At 46.3% G+C, this 25064-nt stretch overlaps 4 protein-coding genes across 4 annotated transcripts; 3 read left to right on the top strand and 1 right to left on the bottom strand.

Moving 5' to 3' along the window:
- Positions 1 to 239: 239 nt before the first annotated feature.
- On the top strand, positions 240 to 6016 carry LOC141430611 (tryptophan--tRNA ligase, mitochondrial-like). Its single transcript, XM_074091397.1, is given in 6 exon segments — positions 240 to 261; positions 2015 to 2256; positions 2459 to 2843; positions 2916 to 3067; positions 4516 to 4714; positions 4717 to 6016. Coding segments are annotated over 6 exon segments (1170 nt in total). The 3' UTR covers positions 4887 to 6016.
- A 477-nt stretch (positions 6017 to 6493) lies between these two features.
- On the top strand, positions 6494 to 9214 carry LOC141430610 (serine/threonine-protein kinase ICK-like). The gene is made up of 6 exons (XM_074091396.1): positions 6494 to 7397; positions 7472 to 7534; positions 7614 to 7700; positions 7779 to 7859; positions 7894 to 8060; positions 8315 to 9214. Exons 1-6 carry the CDS (start codon positions 6568 to 6570, stop codon positions 8374 to 8376), a joined length of 1290 nt encoding a protein of 429 aa, XP_073947497.1. The 5' UTR covers positions 6494 to 6567; the 3' UTR covers positions 8377 to 9214.
- A 1353-nt stretch (positions 9215 to 10567) lies between these two features.
- LOC141430073 (TAR DNA-binding protein 43-like) lies at positions 10568 to 11755 on the bottom strand. Its single transcript, XM_074090617.1, has one exon. The coding sequence runs from the start codon at positions 11653 to 11655 to the stop codon at positions 10678 to 10680; it is 978 nt and encodes a 325-aa protein (XP_073946718.1). The 5' UTR covers positions 11656 to 11755; the 3' UTR covers positions 10568 to 10677.
- Positions 11756 to 15304: 3549 nt separating this feature from the next.
- On the top strand, positions 15305 to 24221 carry LOC141430608 (uncharacterized). The gene is made up of 3 exons (XM_074091395.1): positions 15305 to 15723; positions 23215 to 23415; positions 24068 to 24221. Exons 2-3 carry the CDS (start codon positions 23258 to 23260, stop codon positions 24219 to 24221), a joined length of 312 nt encoding a protein of 103 aa, XP_073947496.1. The 5' UTR covers positions 15305 to 15723; positions 23215 to 23257.
- The last annotated feature ends 843 nt before the right edge of the window (positions 24222 to 25064 follow it).

Raw genomic sequence — 25064 nt, 5'->3', positions numbered from 1 at the left:
GCGCCTGTCATGAACCCCGCAAAGTAATGTTCATGAGTTCAGTCTGGTGAATTAATTTTGATAGTAAATAAAAATGAAGAGTTCAAATGATGAATTTATATCTGACTTTACGCCGCCTTACGTCCTCCAGAAGCACATATTGTAGTGACAACTCAATGCTGAACAAAATACGTGAACTATAATATACATACCCAAGTTAAAAACATCGTAAATTGATAGAATAATCTACTTCTACACGCATGGGTATTATAACATCGACCGGTATGTCTTATTCTTATTTATTTGCTTTTATCTATTAGAATTAGTGAACCAATTTGATTTATTTACAGTTCCAAAGCTAAAAAATCTCAGATTTACGGGTAACTTTTTGTTAATAGCTGGTAGATTAGATCTAATACATATACTTGATGATAATTAATATTACACGAATTAATTCACGGGTTGCACTGATATTTAGCATTATAGGAGCGTGCAGGAGATAAGGACTAGCAATATAAGTGTGGAAAATGTCAAGCAACAAGGGCTAATAATTAGTCATAAAAAATCACGATACTAAAACAGTCTCCTTACCTATCATTAGTAGCTGTAGCTGTCTAAAATCAATCTCTGAGTCAATGACCTGTTATGAAGTTGGTTTAATAAAGTATATACGTTAACGATTTGGGTTTGGCGTGCATGTCGTATGTATATCTACTGGCTGCTACTGTAGTAAAAAGAGTATGGCAAGTAAATGATGTTAGACACTGCCAAGATTTTTTTCTCCTCGCTTAATGCATTGTAAAACGTTGTGATGATATACGTGTCGAAAGTAGGAAATTCCCACTCGTGCCGGCTCAAAACACTCGCTTCGCTCGTGTTTCAAGTTCTCCGCCACTCGTTGGGAATTGCCTACTTTCCGCACTTGTATCATAAATAACTATTATGCTAACATTTTAGTCCACTTGTTTGGCATGATAAAACGTTAATGTATGTATACTAGTTTTATGACAAAAAGATGTTTTCATTAGATAAAAAAATTACAGTTTTTTCTGTATGGCCACGTTTCTTTTGCTTTCGAGTGAGGGAGAAAAGTAAATATTTTTATGACAATTGACAATTTGACAGTGACAATCAGCTGCGCTACCTGACTGGCCGTCGGCGCCGTCCTTTTCCAATTATTCTAACCAAAAACGTTCTGCCTGAGTTCTTTTACCATAACATATAAGTTATAACATACTATCCATTGGAATTTTGCTGCAGAACACGCAGGCGTCATGGAAACTATTTATTAGGGATTTACTAGTAAATTAGGTTGAACCTTATAATATACTTAACGCTGAAGTGCAAAATAATGTTCTAAATGGAAATTGCTTATAATAAAAAGACAATCATATCTTTCTGCAGCAATGGAGTTTTTGAAAAGGAGTATAGTACAGTGTAAACGACGTATTACAGTTAGGGCAATACATCAAACTCGTGCTGCTGCAAACTCTGATAAGGTATGTGCATGTTATTAAACCTGAAGTAAATAAAATGTAGTAAGTATATTATAGTATTTATTTACTTGCCAGAATTATTGTGCATGAAGTTTATATCAAACTAGCTGTTTCCCGTGACTTCAGCTGCAAAGAATATGATGATGATCATCCTCGCACATCTCTGGTGTAAACGCAGACTAATTCTCTGTATTATAATTGCTGTGCCAGATTAAGACTCCCTAACTATATACATTATATACGACTAAGATGTCCTAAGCAATCCAAAGCCTGTGCTGTGTAAATTTTATTGTTACGTTAGTTTGTTTTATTTAAATGTGCCTGGTGACTTTTGTGTTTGTGGTGCCCCCCAAGAGGTGATGCCCTAAGCAATTGCTTAATTTACTTATGGGCTAATCCGGCACTGCTAATAATCTACCAACCAATACTATACCACAGTACTTTAATATTTTAGAATTTTTGATGTTCAAATTGAGACAGTCTATGTCTGTGGAATAACTTAGTTCATCTCGATTTTCCAGAGCGATGATGTGACGGAGCCGCGTCGAGCCGACACGTCAGGCGCGGCAGGGAGGAGAGGGGGAGGGGGGCCGGCAGCGCGGACCTGTGCGACCCTTGTAGCGGCGGCTGGGCGCGGCGCGTGGTGTCGGGGCTGCAGCCCACGGGCGTGCTGCACGCCGGCAACTACTTCGCGGCGCTGCGGCGGCTCGTGCGGCTGCAGGACGCCGGCGACGACGCCACGCTCTTCGTCGCGGACCTGCACGCGCTCACCACCAGACACGTACGCCCGCATTGGAAATCCTTGTTTCACTACACATCCAAGTTTTTCACTTTAAGCGGGGGGAAATGCACTAAGTTTTCGGTGTTGGCATACCACTATGAACATTAGACATTCGACTGCTATGATCATCGAGCAGTGCAAAAACACTCACATCCTATCATATTTTTTGTGGTTGATGCGATCGGATCTCGCACACGCACAGGATCCGGCAGCGCTCCAGGAGAACAGCCTGGAGGTGGCGGCGCTGGCGCTGGCGGCGGGCTGGCGGCCCGAGCGCGGCGCGCTGTACCTGCAGTCGGCCGTGGGGCGGCACGCCGAGCTGTGCTGGGTGCTGACGTGCCTGGGCACGCGCGCGCGGCTGGAGGCGCTGCCGGCGTTCCGCGAGAAGGCGGCGGGGCGGCGCGACGTGCCGCTGGGGCTGCTGCTGTACCCGGTGCTGCAGGCGGCCGACGTGCTGCTGCAGCGCGCCACGCACGTGCCCGTGGGCGCCGACCAGCTGCCGCACCTGCACGTGGCCGCCGCGCTGGCGCGCTCCTTCGCCGCGCGCTACGGGCCCGCCTTCCCCGCGCCGCGCGCGCTGCTGCCGGGTGAGGCCGCCCCCCCCCGCCCGCCCCGCCCCGCCGACCGCCCCACCTGAACGCCCCATCCCCCCTTTGCAGAGGACGGCAGCGACCGGGTGCGCAGCCTGCGCGACCCCAGCAAGAAGATGTCCAAGTCGGACCCGGACGAGCGCTCGCGCATCCTGCTGACCGACGACGAGGCCACCATCGAGCTCAAGATCCGCAAGGCGGTCACCGACTGCAACCCCGAGGTGAATGACCGTTTGTTTGATACCGCTATCGGGAGTCTATTATTTGAGTCGTTTCCCATTTTTTCTTGCCTGTCATTGTCATCTACTTCGATTTTCCATCTGCTCGACCAATTTCATTTTTGAATATCACTGTGAATTATAATATTGGTAAAGTATGAATCTATGTAAAATATGTACATAAGAAAAGAAACAAAATACAATTGACAAACTAAGATATTTGTACAAAGCCAGGCCAGGCCAGGCCATATTCCTAATTCGACACTTTCCTAACTGGTCATTCCTAACTTGGTCTGATTCACAGATGCTTTATATCGTTCGTGCCAGAATACGCTCTTGCTAGAAAAAAATCTCTACAGATCTGTCCATACTTTTTTTTTTAATTTTATTCTTCGGTTAAAAACGGTGAAGCCCAAAAGTTGTCGCGAATTCACGCGACTCCTGAACGAATGTGAGTATTTACGATTTTAACATTCGTAACATTGTGATATAACATGGTGGGAAATGGGTAAATTTGACGGAGTTAATTGATAAATCGTCTAGCATTGTCAGAGTAATTATTACTCAATGGAGGCATATCCCAGCATCTCCACCATTTTGTCGCCACAATAACCCTTGCTTAAGCTCAGTTAGTATCGTTGATAAAGATCGATAAACTAACATCGATTAAGAATAATCCATCACTTTCACGCCGTATCGGAGCGACGGATCGACGTCATAGAGATAGTTTATGCCGAGAGTGACATAGGCTACTTTTATCCGGAAAAATGCACAAACAGCGCGCGATAACCGAATACCACGCGGGCGGAGCTGCGGGCAAAAGCTAGTAATACTATATATGATGTAATAACCTAATAACGTCTTAAATAAAAGTTTTAGATCGTTCTACGTTAGAGATTAGTGCTATCCATAAGGTCAACTTAATACAACAGGTGAGAGCTGTGAGTGGTACCATGGGTCGGATCGAGAGGCACGCTCCATCGTGGTCCTTCCATTAACAATCCGACCCATTCCAATCACGGAATCTTGCTCACCTCAATCTGCGGGACCCAGTGGTCCCTCGGGCGGCTCTCCACCTTCCCCATAATAGATCTTCCCTGTCCCACAATACCTTACTTTTAGTTTTACTCAAATAAGAATAAGTATTTAGGTACCAGGGTTGCCTCCGTAGCTCGTGGTCTTATCTTATCTTAATCATAATAATATTCATTTCAACTCTCTCATCCCGTCTCTTCCCATCCTTATGCCAAAACTAAAAAAATATCTCTGTGAAATTTACCTATTTCCCGCCATTTTATCTCACAATGCTACCAGTGTTAAAATCGTAAATACTCACATTGGTTCAGGAATCGCGTGAATTCGCGACAGTCACCGTCCTCTTGTTGACCCGCTGTGAAAACCGCCGGGCGCGGCGGTCTCGTCGGCACTGTATACCGGTGGTCACTGTACAGGTGACGTGGGAGCCGTCGGAGCGGCCGGGCGTGGCCAACCTGGTGCGGCTGCACTGCCTGGCGGCGGGGCTGGCGCCGGCGGCGGCGGTGGCGGGCGCGGCGGGGCTGACGACGGCGCAGTACAAGCGCGAGGTGTCGGCGGCGCTGGGCGCGGCGCTGCGGTCGCTGCGCGTGCGGCGCGGCGAGCTGCGCGCGCGGCCCGCGTGCTGCGCGCCGTGCTGGCGGCCGGCGCCGCGCGCGCGCAGCTCCGCGCCGACGAGACCTACGCCGACGTGGCCGCGCGCCTGGGCATCGCCGCGCCCGCCCTCCCCCCCACCACAACCAGAAGCGCCCACACGGACACCACTCTAAACAACGAACCTTTATTGTAAATAAATAGATCGATTTCAACGTTCATTCATATTATTATTGCTTCCACTAAACTAACAACATGAACAATAGTTATTTGTGTCACAAGGGAGCAAAATGGTGTATTTACGGCGAGGGCGTATTGAATCCAGAATGTAGCGAAGGATTCTACAACGCACAAGATGAAAATAATTTTGCTCCCGAGTAGCTCATACAACTTTTCACGCCGAGCATTAAAAAACTTGAAAAAAAAAATCTATATATTATTGAAGAACAACCAGCAAAGAAAATGGCGTGGCTTTACAATTATCAACTTCAAAAAATGGTATTTGCAATGAAACACTTAGAAAAGCCTTGAACAGAAAAGTTGCACTTTGCTCCCTCTCGTCAGGGAAGAAATAGTAGATTGATAACCAAGGGTGGAAAGTGACCCACATGTTGTTGAGGAATAATTCAAGTAAGATTCAAGCTACGGTTTCAAGTCAAATTCCTCCTCTGTTATTTTATCATTCTCTTTGTAAGCATATTCAATATTGATCAGTGATCACTTATTAGAAATTACCGACATAGCTCGAAGAATTGCGAAACTAAAGTGGCAGTGGGCGGGGCACATTGGTCGCAGGACTGATGGCCGATGGGGCCAGAAGGTTCTCGAATGGCGTCCGCGGACCTGGAGACGAGCTGTCGGTAGGCCTCCAACAAGATGGAGCGACGACCTGGTTAAGATCGCGGGATCGCGGTGGATGCGGAAAGCACAAGACCGGTCTGAGTGGAGAGCCTTGGTAGGCCTATGTCCAGCAGTGGACGTCTTTCGGCTGACATGATGATGATGATGATCACTTATTCGTGAGAATGTAATAAATAAATAAATATACTTAATAAATTATCCAGTTTAGTTGAAAAATTTTAATGCGTGATGTGGAAGTGAATCACATCACATCACCAACACTAGTTACTTTGTGCGACGTACTAGTTCCATTATTTGATGACTAGATGGCGCTAGGGTCTATAATAAATAATAATGCGTTTGAAAACAACAACGAATCGTCGTTAACGATCTCAGTATAGTATGAAATAAAGGCCGCATTGCCTAACGTTTCTGTCGCTCATGATTGCAATCAAATGACAGTTTTTGTATGTGAAATCGGTGAAATCCGTCCTTCATTAGATTGCGACCGCGAGTGTCAGTAACGTTAGGCTAGGTATTACATGGGTAATACCGCGGCCCGGCCTCAGGGCATATCGAGGCACAGAGATACCCAGATAAATACTCAGACATACCCGCAAGCCGCAAGTAAAGCCAAGGGTTCCAGTGTGAGTCGTCGCGATTGTAAGCTGGCCACCCCGGCGGCGGCGCGGCCGCGGTCGGCCGGCCGCCCGTCGCCATGGTTACCCAACGTTATAGATGATACAAATAGTGCTGACCTAATGAACTTTCCCGAGTGACGTCTGCAGTCTGTTTGATAAATAAGTCGCTTATATTATGCTGTTCGTCAAGTAACATTCTATGAAATTAAATTATTATTATTTTATCCTTCAAATCGAGTCGTCGTTCTCGCGAAGCGGAAGAAACGATCGCCTACTGTGACTGCGGAATTACTTAGTTTCGTCGGAATAAAACTCGGGGCATGCGTCGACAGTAAACTCCGAGTAGCAGAGTGCGGGGGCGCGGGAGGGCGCGGGAGGGCGCGGGACGTAGCGGGTATGAACCGCTACGTCGTGCTGCAGCAGCTGGGCGACGGCACGTACGGGTCGGTGGCGCTGGCGCGGCGGCGCGACACGGGCGAGCACGTGGCCATCAAGCGCATGAAGCGCAAGTACTACTCGTGGGACGAGGCCATGGCGCTGCGCGAGGTCAAGGCGCTCAAGAAGCTGTCGCACGCCAACATCGTGCGGCTGCGGGAGGTCATCCGCGAGGACGACACGCTCTACTTCGTGTTCGAGCACCTGCGCGGCAACCTGTACCAGCTGGTGCGCGGGGGGGGGGCGCCGCGCGAGCCGGCGCGCCGGAACGTGCTGCTGCAGGTGCTGCGCGGGCTGGCGCACATGCACCGCCACGGGTTCTTCCACCGCGACCTCAAGCCCGAGAACCTGCTGTGCTCGGGGCCCGAGCTGGTCAAGATCGCGGACCTGGGGCTGGCGCGCGAGCTGCGGTCGCGGCCGCCGTACACGGCCTACGTGTCCACGCGCTGGTACCGCGCGCCCGAGGTGCTGCTGCGGGACCCCGCGTACGGCGCGCCCGTCGACCTCTGGGCCGTGGGCTGCATCGCCGCCGAGCTGCACACGGCGCGCCCGCTGTTCCCGGGCGCCTCCGAGATCGACCAGCTGTACAAGATCGCGGCCGTGCTGGGCGCGCCGGCCGACTGGCCCGAGGGGCTGGCGCTGGCGCGCGCGCTGCGCTTCCGCTTCCCGGCGGCCGAGGGCGTCCCGCTGGCGCGCGCCGTGCCGCAGGCCGCGCCCGCCGCGCTCGCGCTGCTGGCCGCGCTGCTGCGCTACCCGCCCCTCCAGCGCCCCACCGCGCAGCAGGCTCTGAGGTACGGACACCCCCGCCAGATGGCGTTCCATCCCGATTGGCTGTCGCGCTAACGATCGCTTTTTCTTTCTGCAGATTCCCTTACTTCGCAGTCGGCGCAGAGCTGGGCGTGCCGCCGCCGATGTCTCATTCTAGAAGGTGAGTTTCGATTCAATAAATCGATGATGCGATAATGTTTCTCGTTGAACTACATACTTAAACTGCGATCGCTCGGCAGAAGCGGCGCGCACGCGGAGGGCGAGGCGTCCCCGTCCCCCCTCCCGCCCGCCGCGCCCACCAAGGACCACTTCGCGGACATCCTCGGGTGCGTATCCTCTCACGGCTTCGCTGTCTGATACGGATATCCAAATGCTATAGGTATGAATAATTTAACTTTTTGCAGCGGCGAGGTGGTTCACGAGACGCGCGAGGAGGAGGCGCTGCGGCGCGTGTCGGGGGTGCTGCGGTCGGGGGGGCGGGGGCGGCGGGGGCGGCGGGGGGGGGGGCGGCGGCCGCAGCGTGCTGGCGGCGCTGGGTGGCGGCGCGGGCGCGGCGGGGGCGCCCGGGGCGCCGGGGGCCCGCCCGCTGGGCGCCGCGGCCGCCTACCTGGGCGCCGCGCGCTACGTGGCGGGCGCCAGGATCGACACCTCGCTGTTCCACCCGCTCGCGCTCCGCTCGCACCACGGTAACTGATCATTCCGATTATCACTTCTTCATACGCGACGATAACGAAACAGTTTACAACTGAGCCGCGTAGATAGATTTTAATTGCGAAGGTCTCTTTTCCGTTTCCAGAAAAATGACTACCTACTTAAATGTGTCGCCCGTAGCCAGGTGATATAAAGAATACAATTTGTATTTCGTTTTTTTTTTAATATTTATATAATAAAAGGGTTTGATCAACAGTAAGGGTTGTATCAGAGTTTGGTTTGGTTGCAGAAGCCACGACGGTGGGCAGCGGCGCGCCGCGCGTGGACTGGGCCGCCAAGTACCTGCGCTGAGCCGCCGGGTGCCGCCCCTTAGGGCCACGGGCGACGCCTCTCGGGAACTGGCACTGCCAATACCTACGTGTATCGCCTAAAGTACAAGAACTAACAAAGTCGGATTAGCCTTTTTACGTAGAATCAAAGATACCTTATACCTAATCGGCCTAAACCAATTTAGAAAACTGAGAGAAATAGACAAAAAGGAAAAGACTCGGTTAGATACACACAGCCGCCATCAAATATTTCGGAGCGACCAACGGTGATCAAAAATATCGAAACATGTACTCTAATCCCTTAATAATAGAGTGCACGTGCCGATATTTTTGACCACCTAGGCCGCTCCGAAATATTTGATGGCGACTGTACAAAGCCAACTTTTGAATTGATTGTATGTACGTAATACATCACAAAGCAGGTGGGTATTATGCTAGTTCACTTCATGGAATTGTTAATTTTTGTCTGTTCCGTCTTTAAATAAGTCTAGGCGGATCACGTCTTGTTCCTCGTCGTTTGTTGTTAAAAATGAATACAATCACGTTGGCGTGGCAGTGGGGCCAGTGGGGAACCACCACCCAGCAAGATGAATCAAACACTGTCATTTAAGGGGAGGACGGAGGAGCCGAACTTGCCCAATTTTGTGACATCGATAAGATTAGGCGAGTGAAATAGTTCAGCCAGTTGGAGTCAGTGGGCTTAGTGGCCCTCACACACTGATTGACGCTTGACAGACATTCAGCAAGGTCGATGTATGTTGCACAAGCTGTGTGTAGTGTAATCTAACCTTACCTTCTAGGGTAATGAGGTATTTAAATATGTAACAGCTTTAAGAAAAAATAAAAATAAACAATTTTAATTGTTTTTTTTTTCATTCATACCTATCGTCGTTGCTACTGCAATACCGCGTAACTAGCTTTTTCCATAAGGTGTAATTTCCACTGTCAGAAGAGTACTACATTGTAGTGATCTGACAATGAAAATTGTACCTTATGGAAAATGCTAGTTACGCGGTATTGCAGTAGCAACGACGCTATATTATTAGATTTCATCGACATAAACAATGTGCAATCCAGACATTTTACTAATAATATGTATTTAAATAGGAAACTGGGATAAATCAACTATTCCTGATGAAGACATCAATTTCAAAGTGTTTTCTTTCTTTATGTCCAAGGACTGCCATTTTCCGTATCCTGATGGATACTGACCGAAATTATGTGGCGATGACCCAGATGTGCATGTGATAATTAATATATGCCAAAGTTTGTAAGTCTGTTTGTTAATTAATCACGTCTAAACCGCTGCACCAATTTAGATGAAATTCGGTATACATATAGTTTCGAGTCCCAGGGAAGGACAGGATAGTTTTATCCTGGAAAATTTCGTAGTTCCTGCGGGATAGCGATAACCTAATTCTACGCGGACGGAAAGTAACCTAAGCCACAAAAAACTATATAAAAAAAGACATATAAAAGTCAATTAAAAAAAGTGTTTTATTGACATTGCACATATAATTATGTAGCTACTGTTAGGTAGCCACCAAACTGTCTGCCCAGCTTGCACACAGGGTCTACTCATGAACCAACAGAAACCCTTCATTTCATTTATCTATCCTCACTCAGCTCAACTGTATCCACTAATCTGCCATGCGAAAAGAAGTGTCAGAAAATTAAAAGGGCGCGAAACATTCTTAGGCAACGCATCATACCTACAGGGAATAAGTATGTATACCACATTAAAGTTATTAATTTAAATTATTAAATTAAAAAAATACCCCGATGAGGTACCCTCATCAAGACCGCATTTGCAAAGAGAGTTATCCCATACTGTAATTTTTGATAAAAACACTGGAGTGTAGACATGACCTAGACGGAGTCGACAGATAGTAGCAGAGACAGATGTAGCTGATAGTAGAGACAGATGTAGCTGAACCTACAAAGCCATTGGGATCTTTTCTAGAGGCATCTGTGAAGATTTGTAGCCAATCCTGACATTATTCAATTTTTTTATTAAGTATGTTGTTGGCCGCTGGACTACCCTTTTCAATGCCAAAATCAAGGATAACTTTCAGAGAATATATCAAAGACTCATGGCCTCAAATACGGGGTTCATGTAGGTGGTATATAATATAATTTAGTTATATAGCTTTTTAATTTGGAAGTGATCACTTATTTATGACGTTGACTGTATGTAAAGGCAAAAACAGGCACACAACTTCATACTATGTATATTATATATTATTTACACATTTCTTTCATATAAAATCTGACAGTGATCAACGAAGAATGTCCGCAGACACAGAGTATGTACACGTGGCCCTCACTCGTACTTGAGGTAGGGCTTGGAGTCGAGCTGCGGCGCGGGCGCGGGCGCGGGCGCGGCGGGCGGCCAGGGCTCCACCCAGTTGAAGACGCGCGGCGCCGCACCCTCCAGCAGCCCCCAGCCCAGCAGCTGCGAGCGCGCGCCGCCCGCCGCGCCTGCACCCGCGCCCGCGCCCGCGCCCACGCGCTCGCGCTTGGGCGAGGCCGTCGAGATGTTGACCGACACGCCCTTGATGATGTGGTCCTGCCCGCACAGTGCCTGCGCCACCTCGGGGTCCAGGAACGTCACGAAGCTGAACGCGCGGAACGGCTTCGGCACGAACACGTCCGTCACCTGCCCGAAGGCCGCGAAGTACTCGCGCAGGTCGTCGGCCGACAGCGCCTCCGTGCAGCGGCCCACGAACACCTTGCGCGGCGCGCCGCCGCCCTCCTTGCTGTTGGGCACGCGCACGTCGCACCAGCGCCCGTCGATGAGGTGCCGCCGGCCCAGCGCGCGCAGCTGCGCTCCGTACTCCGCGAACTTGATGAAGCCGAAGCCCTTGCTGAGCCCCGTCGCCGTGTCTCGCTTGACCTGCACCATGAGCAGCTCGCCGAACGCGGCGAAGTACTCGCGCACGGCGTCCTCGCCCGTCTTCCACGGCAGCCCCAGCACGATGAGGTCGGAGCAACGCGGCCGCGCGCCCGGCGGCGACGGCGAGCCGCGCACCGAGCCGGCCGGGCTGGCGGCGCGGCCGGCGCGCGGGAACGCGCAGAAGTAGCGGTGCGCGGCCCAGCCGCCCGCCGGCGGCGACAGGCGCTGGTCCACGAGGCGCAGCCCGCGCAGGCGGCCGGCGGCGCGGTCGCGGTACTTGAGCCCGCTGGCGCCCGCGAACTGCGCCGCCACGGTGCTCAGCAGCAGCGAGCCGTCCTCCTCGGCCGGCAGCTCGATGGGCTCGTCCGCCTCGCCCTCGCTGACGAGCACGTATTCGACCGACATGACGTTGCGCGCTCGCCCCTGCCTGCTCGATCGCCCTCGCTCACGCGCCGCGCTCGCTCTCGGTCGCAAACCAGACGCGGACGATCCGCATGTTTACATGCCGCCCCGGACCTGCCGGTGCTCGAGAAGCTCGGGGTCTTGTGAGCTAGCAATTTCGCGATTTTGTCTACGCGTATACAGCTCTCCGATTGCGTGACGTATGACGTGACGTTTCATGTCAAAAATTTTCTGTTTCGTTCCGTATCACGCACGCCCCCTCGATTGCGTTTAGAAATGATGTAAATTATCAATGACCATAGATAACATACGTGGCTTTGATTACTGACGTTGGTTATTCTGAAGTTTGTGTTTACTTATGGTAAATGAGATAAGTTGAACTTTATCATAATTCGTAAAGTACCTATACAGTTTTTAGTTGTATTAGATTTGCTGAACCATTCGAAAGTTACTTAAAATATATTCTACTAGAAAAACATACATGAAGAGTAAATTAGGTAACTATATCACTCAATTTTATTTCCACCGATCTTCCTTGATTAGCTTAGCATGGATTTTTATTCCGTATCCCGCGGGAGCGGGAATGAGGATTTCTGCTAGTATCGTGAGGTCGATGCTATACTAACGCCATCTAGCGATATTTCGCCACTCGAGAAAACCTATTATATCGACTTACTTGCTTATCACAAAAGTCTCTACTCTACTATCCCGCGAGAACAATGCACTTTTCCGTATGTCTTTCTCAGGGTCTTGAACATGGGTAGTTTTTATCTAAATCGATTCCTCGTAGCAACAGCAGGGCTACTACGAAACTCGAAACTCGAAGTTCGTGTCGTGCGGTCCCTCTGACACTTGTACTATTTAATACGAGAGCGAGATTGACGGTAGGTACGTACTTTTTTTTATTTATTCGACTGGAAAGCAAACCAGTAAGTGGGTCTCCTGATGGTAAGAGATCACCACCGCCCATAAACATCTGCAACACCAGGGGTATTGTAGATGCGTTGCCAACCTAGAGGCCTAAGATGGGATACCTCAAGTGCCTGTAATTTCACCGGCTGTCTTACTCTCCACGCCGAAACACAACAGTGCAAGCACTGCTGCTTTACGGCAGGATTAGCGAGCAAGATGGTGGTAGCAATCCGGGCGGACCTTGCACAAGGTTTAGGGTACCTACTCTTACTCATTTTTAATCGGTCCGAATCATAAGTGCGACATTTTTTTTGTTATGGAATTATCATCATCATCCCAGCCTATACACGTCCCACTGCTGGGCACAGTCCTCCTCTCAGAATAAGAACACTTGGGCCGTAGATCCCACGCGGGCCCAGCGCGGATTGGGAACTTCACACATACCATTAAATTTTTATGCCCCAACTACGCTACGCCTGCGCCACTGGGATAGGATGGGGTTACTAGTTTATTTATGTAAAATGTACCTACTTGCTGGGATTAGGATCGAATGAGGATAGGATACGGTGCAGCGCTGTCTGTGCTATCTGTTGTCAAGTAGCTAACTATTATAATTCATCTACTCGGTAAGAGATGGCGCCATAAGATGGGCACTGTCTGATAGTGGGTTAGGTACAGCTACTCGGCACACGATGGCGCTGTGACTTAGTGACTTTAAAATACAAAAAAAAACCGGCCAAGAGCGTGTCGGAAACGGCCGAAATAGGGTTCCGTAGCCATTACAAAAAAATTAAGTAATATTTTTCTAAGGATTTCGTATTTTATACGGAATCTTCCATAGTTCAGGTATATTTTATATCTTTGGCTGCTATTTACTCTTAAACTACTAATAATTCTCTAGCAAACTTAACCGTTATAGTTTTCTTGAATATGTATGTAAACTATGCCGACAAAATGGTACAATAAAAATTTCTAAAAAGATTTTTTTTAGTGTAGGTACCTCCCATAGACGTAAAGTGGGGGTGATTTTTTTTTCTCATCCAACCTTGTAGTGTGGGGTATCGTTGGATAGGTCTTTTAAAATCATTAGGGGTTGCTGAAACGATTTTTCGATCCAGTGATTTGTTTGCAAAATATTCAACTTTAAAATGCAAATTTTCATTAAAATCGAGCGTCCCCCCCTCTATAATCTAAACTGGTAGGTGGAAAAATTTGAAAAAATTCAGAATGGTAGTAAGTATATCAAACTTTCAAGAAAAACTATAAGGGCTAAGTTTGCTTCAGAATTATTAGTAGTTTAAGAGTAAATAGCAGCCTAAGGTATAAAATATACCTAAACTTGGAAGATTCCGATAAAATACGAAATCCTTAGAAAATATTACTTATTTTTTCTTAATGGCTACGGAACCCTATTTTGGGCGTGTCCGACACGCTCTTGGCCGGTTTTTTATCAAAGAAAACAAGTGAATGACATTAATGTTAATTATGCCGGAAAAAATATAGAAAGGGTTGAGGTCACTAAGTTCCTAGGGAATGATTGACAGTAATAATTAAACTCACATGGAAATTTCGGGCAGATCAAGTAGGTCTATGCAAAAAGCGGAGTTAATTTAGCTTTTGTGCTAAATAAACTTGCAAAGATCGTAAACTGATTCCTTGCTGACCGCCTATCACGGACTTGTAGCGTCAACACAAGATACGGAATAATATTTTGGGCAAATTCGACTGTAGGGAAGCAGTGTGAACTCTGAGGCTCAGAAAAGGTGCAAAGGGGCTATGTATAATCTTAAAGAGACTGAAAGTTGTGTTCCTTTTTAGTTGTAATATAAAATTCTATCCTTTCTGTCGCTTTACATTTTGGAGGTAGCTTCTTTATCCATTCCCACCCTAGCCTGTTCAATAAACTGACAGAGGCACGTCGGCTCCCTGTCCGCTCTCAATATCACCGTACATTGAGGAGGAAAGCTTGCAAAACATCGTGTTGGTGCGGAAAAGTGTTTTAGGAATGGCGCCTCAAATCCATACTAATATTATAAATGCGAGTGTGTTTGTATGTTTGTCCGTCTTTCACGTTGAAACGGAGCGACGGATCGACGTAATTTTTGGCATAGAGATAGTTTATGGGCCAGAGAGTTACATAGGCTACTTTTTATCCCGAAAAATGCACAGCTCAAGAGGAACCAACGCGCGATAACCGAATTCCACGCTGGCGAAAGCTAGTATTTAATAAAATTCCAGATACTTTTAAAGAAATGAATTTGACGCAATTTAAAAAAAAGATTGTTACTCTTAGATACTTAAATGTTATATAGTGTCAAAGAATTTTTAAATGATAACAATTTATAATTACTATTATTATTTTAATTTATTTTTAAATTTTGTTGGACGGTTTTAATTTATTTTTAGTGTTTTGATTTTTCTATACTTATGACATTTTTATATTGCTATTTTTTACAATTTTTTCTTCGACTGATCTATATTTAAATTGCTGCAATTATAAAAAAAACCACAAACCTATGAAATTTTGTACGCCATGTGGCAAAACATACAGGAGTCTAATTTTAAATTTATCACCTGTGTCTATACTCTATACTATATAGGTATGTTTACTTTAGTAAGTATACTTGTCTGATGCAGTCCACTGAAGATTCTGTGACAGATCAATTTCTAGACCCAGAATATCGATATTTAAGGGCCGGCTTCGAAATCGTTGTGGTAAGTATGCCATACATAAAACGACGTCGACACGACATAAAAGAGTGAAAAGCAACGATCAATTAATGTATGATTTTTTATTTTTTCTCTCTTTCCTACTTTTTAGGCTGATGAAAATCACGCTGATGGTAAGTGAAGCACTGCACCTTTACTTAGTAGGTTAGGTATAATGTCCATTCACCGCTGATTTCAGGACTGTAAGATTGTAGCGTTCAGGGACACAGATAGGCAAGTGTCGGCACAACATGAATTTAACTTAGACTTCTTTTGTATGGTTGTCCACACGAGGAGCTCGGGCACAGTATGTGGGGCGAGTCACCGTGCGCCAGCGCAGCGCGCGCGCAGTCCGCCGCAGCCGCCGGCGCGCGCGCACGCGCAGCCGCCCGCCGCGAATACGTGAGAGGAGTCGCGAGTGCCGGTGATAAGGCGACGACAAGAGCGATAGTGAGTTTTAGCGCGACCTTAATTGGGGTTTCATCAGGTTTGCTAATTAGCCCCTCGCGCGGGGCGGGGCCCAGCAAGTCTGGACATTATTATTTTTCTCCACTTAGTTTAACATTATTGGATTTGATGTCTTAGAACACGCGCGTGTATGCCAACTGATGTTTACTTGGATCGGTTTCGGTTACTTTTTAATGAAGAACACAGAATATGCGAGTTGTGAGTTGAGTTCTAAGCAGTAAGCCGCAGAGCCAGCGCCGGCGCCGCTGCCACCGCCTCGTCACCCTTACGGGTTAGAGCACCAGCAGACCAGCACTCGGTATCGTGGGAGATCTATGTACGAAAGTGTTTGCATACTGAATGGGATTTATTTGCAAATTATAGTGGTGTTCAAAATATAGGTATTATCTACCTCAGTGTAACGTTATTTATCAATTGAATTTTGTGCGCACATACCTACAGTACAGACCCCTCGGCACGCGAGTCCAACTAAAAATTCACCACTTGGGTATGTTATAAATGTACCGAATATGTTTTGGTCACTACTTCAAAACCCTTATTCGCTATGGTAGAGCCATTTTTAAATGATTCCCATGACGTATTTTGTAAACTTTCGTAAAGAAAAAGACAGCATTGACTTTTTGACGCCACTCTTTGTGTTAAAGCTTTCATTGAAAGCTTCACAGGGAACATCGTAAAACGACTCTACCATATCGTACGTAGATGAAGGATTCGTAAGTAAAATTGAAAATTTGTCAGAAAAAATATAGTCCGACCAAGGGATGAATCGCCATTATCTCAGCTACAAACATAAACAAATGTAGTCTCTACTGTAACTGAGCTGAGCTGTAGCTTAGGTGATTATTGATTATGAAAGTGTCTAATGAAATGATAAAACGAGCCGCCTTTGCGAGTTCGTTTTGACTGACGTGTTTCAAATCACTTGTTAATTTTTATGAATCACTAAACAAATATAGTGAAATCAAAAAACGAGTTCACTTTTTTGGCTTATTTCGTAATGTTACCACCAAACAGGTGCGAAATGGATTAACCATTTAATTAAAGTCCTGCGTGTGAGTGACTCTATCAAAAGCCCTTAGAGATTTGTCATGATCATTTCCCTGCGACATATCATAGAGATAATTAAAAGGATCAAATCGATTGAACTATAATAAGTACTACCAACACTACATAAATAAATAGATTTGTAGGTTGCCTATAAGAGATCGCTCTGGAAGTGATAAGGCCGCCTATTGTTTACTTTGTAATTTTTTCTCTGTGTACCTGTTTTCTGTATCGCTTACTATTGTGGTATACAATATATAAAGAGTCATTGTATTGTATTGTTTGTTATGATGTCCATTAACAGAAGTAATTCAGTGCATAAATATTTATCGCAACCCAGTGTCATATCAAGCTCAGTGTCTAAGGCAAATTACAAAAGGGAAGCATAAACTTCATCGGTTGACTACACTGAATAAGTAATACGTATACACCTTTATTTATTTAATAGGGGTTACAGAGGCAAACCCTATTAAACCACACTTTAATAAGGTTTACATTAAAGTGTGGCGTGGCGATGGCGAACACGACACACTGAAATGAAGTCCCAGTGTGACTAATGTTGGTACGCGGCTCTCACGCGCGACACGCGACACGCGACACGCGTCACCCGACACCGGCGCCGGCGCCGCGCTGCGGTCGCCGCGCACCACGCAACGCAGCCAGTACAGAATAGACACGCGTGTGTGTGTGTGTGTGTGTGTGTTAGTACATATCACAAAACTACATAATTATTATTTATTAAAACTTCTTGTGTATGAAACTGGAACTGAAAGGAAGGCAGCTCCTTTTCAGTGCCTACAGCTATAAGCACCAGACTGTAGGCACATTCAACACTTGTAGGTAGGTACCTACGCAGAGATCTCTGTGTGTCTTGTCTGGATGACTTTATTTGAATAGGATTAATATGATATAACAACTTAAGTACCTATATATACGTCTCACTTCTGGGTACTAGCCTCCTCCCAGAAGAAGAGGTCTTGGGCAGTTCCCACGCGGGCACAGTGCGGATTAAGAACTTCATCACATACACACTGTTGGATGCTTCGCAGGTTGTGAAGGCTTTTTCACAATGTTTTCTTTCACCGTGGTGAATTTTAAATGTAATTTCGCACATATTTCGAAAAACTCAAAGGTGCGATCATTTTGAATCCACGATCCGCTCCTCGAGAGACCATAGTTTATATCACTACAGTTGTGTGCAAAATAATAGCAGTTTATGACCTGGGTACCTAATTTCTAAGATAAAACTGGTACTCAAAAGACGGCCTTATATTTACAAACCATTTACCTAAAGACTATGTGTTCTGGCCACTGAATCGATTTTTTTATTTTACCAAATTTTATTTTCGATTTTCTAAAAATTATGTTCCATATAAATAGCAGTGTAATTAAAATGACTTAATTACGTATTTTTGTCCGGCCACAAAGATATAATATGGAATTACGATAGTACAATATAGAATTTGTAGCTGTGTAAAAGTGATTACTGCTAGAAAACTTAAGAACTATAAGGGGATGGCATTTTTCCTGAGAAATGAGAAGCTTGATTAAAAGGCTGATTCAAGCAGGAAAAACTTATAAAGTTGTTCAAGAAATTTTAAAATATTTTGCTAAAATGATCAGTCACGCTCTGAAGTGGGAGGATAAATTTGAAACAAAGAGGTAGAAAAAAGGCTACAACAAAAAAAAAGGACTCAAGAATTGTGCGTTTGTCGTAATAGCAACCATTTCTGTCGTCAAAACACATTCAACACTCATTAAATTTAAATGTGAGTAGTTCTACAGTTTGCCTTCGACTCTTTGAAGCTGCTCTGCACGCCAAAAGTCCGAGGAAAGTCCCACTTGACCAAGAGGCACATAAAACAGAGACTAATTTTTGCCAAAGGGCCTGTAGATTGGCCTATAGAGAAGTGGCGTAATGTTTTATGGAGTGACAAGAGTGAAGTGATGCTGTTTGGGTGTAAAGGTTGTCGAGAGTACGTGAGAACACCTCCCAGTGCCGCTTTTATGCCGCAGTATACTTACAATAAAGACCGTCAAGCAGGGCGGACTCGGTTTGCTGGTAAAGAAATATTTTTCTTACTATGGTGTAGGGCCTATGAGGCCTATCACAGATATAGTGGGCTAATGCAATAAATGCAATAAATACAAAGAATATTATTTAAAGAAGGTGCTTCAGGACGTGATGTATCCATATGCCACTGATTGTATGCCACTAAGTGGGTTTTCCAGCAAGATAGTGACCCAAAACTCACTAGTACCTAAAGTTAAGAAAGAATGGTTTAGATCTGAGAAAGTCAATGTTTTACCATGGGCTGCGCAGTCGCCGGTCGCCGGTCCTCAGCCCAATCGAGAACTTGTAGACAGATATTAAAAATGCTGTTAGTGATCAAAAACATACCACAAAGTCCCAATTGTAGCATGTTGTACAGTCGACAGCATGGAAAAAATATCCTCAATTGCACTTTTTGCCTGTTGACTCAATGCACTTAGTTAATTTGGTGTCAGCGAGCCGGGCTGCCGTTGCGGGTCCCGGCGCGCGGCGCGCGGCGTGCAGCGCCAAATCGGCCACCGCGGCACCACGCGGGACGCGCGGTAATAGCGGGGGGGGGGGGCGTGGGAACGACGAACAATCTGCGCCAACATATCGCACTGCGTATTAAATTCATTATATAAATTGTGGAGCGGGGCACGCACCGCGCGTGCGCCGCGCCGCCCCCGTAATTGCCGCTGACCCGCGCCGCGACCGCGACCTGCGACCGCCGCGCCGCCGCGACGCTCCGCGCACGCAAAGCCCGCGCATCCTCGCTCGGCGCCGCAGCGGCACGCCGCTTTGCTTGCGTCCGTTTGTAGTTTGATGTCACTTAAGGTAGGCGTCCACTTATCCGCATCGTACGCTTCGGACGTATCGGATTTGTTGCTTTGTATAGAAATGTGCGATGCTTACGATGCGGACAGGTGGACGCACTTATATGAGTTTCTATACAAAGAATACTACGATCCGTTGCGTGCGATGCGTCCGATGCGTACGATACCGACAAGTGGACGTTTACCTTTAGCAAGACGTCTCTATGGCAGCGTCAGCGTCGTCCGAACAAGATTTACGCCTGCCCTTAGCGTCTGCGCGGAAACCACCAACCGTTTACTGCTGTTATAAACACTCGCGGTGAGAACACAATTTCACTATTATATTATTACGTTCATTATTGTATTGTCGTGGGACGCATAGGGCTGGGATTGCAGGGATGAACGTTCATTATTATGACTTGCCTCGCCTCGCCATTGTTGGAGACATAATTGAGTAATTAAAATGGCACTGAAGTTTACCAGTACACATGTTATATACTCAAAGCACACGAAACATGTGTTCATTGTTAGTATGGGCTCAAAAAATTAAATAAAATTAATCTAGTTAGGCTTTAAGTATGTAAAGGTCTTTTTTTGTTTTCTAACTCTCGCTGCCGGCGGCGCGGGCGCAGCGATGGGCGTGCGCTGATAGCGAATAATTTTACAATGTAGGTAGTATTAAAATAGATACCTACGAGCAGGTGCCCAAGCCCATAACTCTAACTTTTAGGTACCTACAGTGATCTTTTCAAATAAAATCTGTTCCGTTTCGAAAAGAGTTTTTATGAAACACATTCAGAATTTCGCAGAAATTAGTTTGCCAATAATAAGGTTTTTCCAGCGGAAAACTACGGTCTCTCAAAAGCGTGAAACAGCTTCTTGCGGAGCCGATATAGCTTTCGTCGAATGGGCCGCTTGCTATTAGAGTATCCCATGCCTGGTTGCCAGCGATATAGTAAACACACTTCTACCTTGGACTAGCTCATTAGTGTAATGTAGTCGACCAAGTAGGTAAGGTAGGTAAATGCTTTAACATTTTTTATGTCTGCATCTGAATAAAAACAATTAAAACAATAGACTTTGAGTTAGAATTTCTTTTAGTCTAATCACAAATTTAAATACTTAACCTAAGTGTAAGGTTCTCTTGTTTATTACGGGATTGGTCCCTCACAACTGGTAATCCGGTTTCGGTACGTCGCTTGTTTCTAGTCTGCGCAGGCATGGTGCGCCGCGTGCGGACCGTGTGATGTGACAATCACATTTTGTCATGCAATTGTACTTCCAAATGTGGAAGCTGGCGAGCGGCTCAGAGGGGGGAGGGCATTTCCGCGAACCGAGCGCGTCCGAGTGCGCCGCCGCACTGCGGAGCTGGTTTGGCTGGTATTGTCACAATAGGGCGCGGATCGGAAAACAATCTCGGAGAAATATAAAAGTACTTGTGATACTTAGTGAAGCCTAATGTGTCCCGTAAGCCTCTGCTGACCGAAAGGATGAATGGTGCACGCGGCGAGAACATGGACCTCTCGCCACGTTCGCATTCCGCACGTTTTTGCCGCACTCAGGGAGAAGCGGTCGCGCGGGTGCGTGTGCGCCGTCTAGCGCAGCCGCCGCCCGCCGGTACTGCAATGTTGCACCTCTTATCAGTCTTATCACGTATCGTGCCGCACCCCGTCAGCGTCACCCGCCGTCTGCGTTTAATGAGGGCTATCGCGTATGAATTCGCCGCTAGAGGCGCTAGTGTAGCGTGAGGTCTCCGAAATGTCAAATCGCATAGTTTTTGGGTGAGCTACGCCGGATTTATAATTAGAATACTTTTGTGAATATTTTGCATTACCTGAAATTAATTATGGCAATTATGCGTTCCGGGGCAATTAATTTCTGTGTTTTGAGACAGTTTTGTCTTTCGAAAACTTTTGTCCTCCCTTTTTTCCGAACAAAACGGGACTACGCAACATTGTGGTTGCTCGATATTTTTATGGTACGGTTTTAAGGTGTATTAAATGTGATTTTAATCTTAACTTTGTTTTCACGCCCATAATAACAAACTTTGAAAGCCACACTTAAAAACCTCACGCAACAGTGGCGCCATCTAGAAAGCTAAAAAACGATAGCCCTCATTGATCGCCTGTCGCGATCGACACCGCCGTACGCGCTCGCCCGGCTGCAGAGTAATGGTAGGCGACAGTTAACGAACCGACCGCCCCGGGACGCCCACTTTATCCGGTCTGCACTTAAATTATTTGGCTGAGAGTTGAGACTTATGCTAATGTCACCTCCTGCGGGAGCCGAGCGCGGCTGCGGCGCGGCGCGGGCACGGCGCGCGCGCACAAAAACCGCCGCCGCGCGGCATTCCGCCGCCCGCGCTCCCCAATGTTCTTGCTCGAGGTATTCGCTTACGAACGGAGACGCAGAGGATAATGTTCGATGAAAAAATTGCTTGCTAACTCGAATACAGCTTTTCTACTTCTTTTGCTGGCCAGTGAATATATCATTATGAATCAGAAACGCGCAGTTTTGTGATTGTATGGCATTAGAAACGTTAGTTTCCCACGAGCCAACTCTTGCTTTCAGCGTTGCTGGTAGCTTATAGCTGCACAAGCAGCAGACAATAGCGATACTTGTGAAGGAGAGAGTTAGCTTCCCTCGCCGCTATTCAGCCGCGTCATGGCGCGTAACGACGCGCGCGCAGCCGGCGGCCGCTCCTCGTTACCGTCTTTACCACTCATACTTAGTCGCAAAGAAAAAACATGAAGCGATTTATTTGGATTGACACATTACTTATTATTGGTTGTGGCTTACTTAGTCGGACAACACATGGAGAGGCCCGGCCTGCAGGCTGGGCCAGATTCATTCGACCAAAGCTCTCTTCTGTAGCATCTAACAATTCTAACATCTTGGAGTTCCGGTTTGTACGTTAACTGTTACAGAGATAGAACGGAAACGAAAAATGGGATCCCATACAAAAAAATGATGTCGTTCTAATATCTGTATATCAATTAAACTTACAAATCATCTCTCGTCCACTCATTGGTTGGCTGGTAGAGATGTCTTAAAGGGATAAGTCCGCCTTTATGTAGCTCAAAGTTTGTCACACGTGTGTTTTGTTTCTTTTCTTTTGTACAAAAATGAGTTTACATAGATCTCAAACTCAGAATAATAAAATAACAATTACTTAATAAAAACTGATGAATCGTAAATCAGTTTTAGTGAAAAAAAGCTCTGTTGTTCAAATTGTTTGTCAGTGGCTGCGACCTTAGTACTCTTTAAGTTTATATAATGAAATCGATTCGCTGATTAATTCAAACAACAGAAAGGTAAAATACATAATTATGTTATCCAGCCCAGCATAACCGAGCTTGAAACACGATTTTTTTAGGTATCACCAGTGTGAACTTAGTAGTAACACGTAGTGTTTTTAAAAAAAAATTGTGGTGTTAAAGGTGCAATAGTATTTTTGCCTCTGACTGTGCACTTGCCCGGTTTTACCAAATTAAACAAAATATTTCACCACTTTCAAATGGTGTTCGCTAAATGGACTATTATCAATATTAACTAATGTGTTTGCTTATGTTTTTTGTACAGAGTGGTTGGCGTGGTCGGGCGCCACCGCCATGCCGGCAGCGGCATGCTGCTGCCCGACCAGACGTACGAGGGCGCGTCCCCCGCGTCCCCCGCGGCCCGTGCGCCCGCGCCGCTACCGGCGCTGCTGCGCGCGCACCGCGTGCGCCCGGACTTCTTCTGCGCCAACCGGCCGCGCCGCTCGCGACAAAGGGACTCGCGCAAGTAAGCAGCAGCAGCTCGTGGCTCGGGAGTTGTGGCCATCATGAAAATGCTCAGTTGCTCGTTTTAAAATAGGTAACAGTAGTTTTAGCGTCTGTTCCGGGAAGTTTACCCGCGAAAATGATACTGGTAGATGCACCGAATATCAAGAGTTTATTGAAAGGACATCGCAGTTCGTCCTGTAGAAAGTGTGCCTCTTAAGTTGTCTCGTTACCATCTTCAAAAACGAGTCATCCCAGGCGGCTGCACAATTTGCTGTTTTTGACAACGCGATGCAAAACAGGCGATTTTCTAGTAGCATTGTGTTTCTATCTATATGTATATCAAATTGCAGCTATCCGAAGAATTAAGTCAGACAGTTTTATTCATCTTCATTTATATTGTATTTCAGTTTGTATTTTTGATATGGGTTTTACGGGATGACCGTACGAGTAAAAGTAACAAAAAATTGGAATTGAAATAAAAAATACAAAAAGATTCCAAAAACCAATCTTAGTTTTATTCAGTAAAATGTTTTTCACTTTGAAATCAAAATATCATTCGTAATGTATATGATGGTGTGTTGTGTCATGATGCATCAGAACAGCATCGGTTGCATACAGTTAATATGGTTGTGTTGTGGTGTTATGGGCTACAATGAGTGTTGTGTCCGCAGGGCGGCGGCGGCGGCGGCGGCGGCGGAGGGCGCGGGCGCGGGCGCGGCGCGGGGCGAGCTGCGGCGGCGGCCGCGACACGCGCCCCGCCCTGCACCCGGTGAGTCGCGCTTGTTTACCTCAGGTCTAAAGCAGCTCAATGACAGGATCCATTGATAAGCCAGGTACAGTAGGCTTCATTAGCTGTACACGTATACCCGGTAAAAGATTCGCTCCATTTGACTTTCGAGTTTTAAAAATCAATCCCCTGGATCTTGAATGAATTAGAAGTTTATTAAACCATGCCTAAAGAATTATTTTACGACTAGCCGTTACCCGCGACTCTGTCCGCACAGAATTCGTTTATCGCTATCCTATATGTTCACAGGTGGTAGGACCTTGTGCATCTTGCTCGCTAATCCTGCCGTGAAGCAGCAGTGCTAGCACTGTTGTGTTTCGGCGTGGAGTAAGACAGCCGGTGAAATTACTGGCACTTGAGGTATCCCATCTTAGGCCTCTAGGTTGGCAACGCATCTGCAATACCCCTGGTGTTGCAGATGTTTATGGGCGGTGGTGCTCTCTTACTATCAGGAGACCCACTTGCTTGTTTGCCATCCAGTCGAATTAAAAAACTATGTTCTTCTTCGGGACTCAAACTATCTGTATACCGAATTTTATCTAAATCGGTTCAGTGGTTTAGTTTAGTTTAGTTTATTTATTCATTCAATACATCATTACATTATAATTTACATGAATGTCAGTAATAAGAATTTGTATTGAAATCGTCAAAGGTAATATGATTAGTAATAATTATAAAAAATAAAATCCTAAGCATGTCATGTGAATGTAAACAATTAAAATTAGACTGGTTCTCCTCAAGGGATCGTCAGACTGAAAACACATTGAAATGTATATAAAGAATAAATGTAAAGGATATGTCGTTTAGACGTGATGAAGTATCAAAGAAACAAACAGACTTACAAAGTTTCGCATTTATAATATTAGTGGGATGAGCAGTGA

Source organism: Choristoneura fumiferana, chromosome 8 (genome assembly GCF_025370935.1).
Source record: "Choristoneura fumiferana chromosome 8, NRCan_CFum_1, whole genome shotgun sequence".
Lineage (NCBI taxonomy): Eukaryota > Metazoa > Arthropoda > Insecta > Lepidoptera > Tortricidae > Choristoneura > Choristoneura fumiferana.
This window is presented reverse-complemented; position numbering and strand designations above follow the sequence as displayed.

Coding starts and splice junctions, on each gene's coding strand:
- LOC141430610 (XM_074091396.1), top strand. CDS start 6,568: ATGAACCGCTACGTCGTGCTGCAGCAGCTGGGCGACGGCACGTACGGG. Junction 7,535..7,613: donor CCGATGTCTCATTCTAGAAG/GTGAGTTTCGAT, acceptor ATCGCTCGGCAG/AAGCGGCGCGCACGCGGAGG. Junction 8,061..8,314: donor CGCGCTCCGCTCGCACCACG/GTAACTGATCAT, acceptor GTTTGGTTGCAG/AAGCCACGACGGTGGGCAGC.
- LOC141430073 (XM_074090617.1), bottom strand. CDS start 11,655: ATGTCGGTCGAATACGTGCTCGTCAGCGAGGGCGAGGCGGACGAGCCC.
- LOC141430608 (XM_074091395.1), top strand. CDS start 23,258: ATGCTGCTGCCCGACCAGACGTACGAGGGCGCGTCCCCCGCGTCCCCC. Junction 23,416..24,067: donor CGACAAAGGGACTCGCGCAA/GTAAGCAGCAGC, acceptor TTGTGTCCGCAG/GGCGGCGGCGGCGGCGGCGG.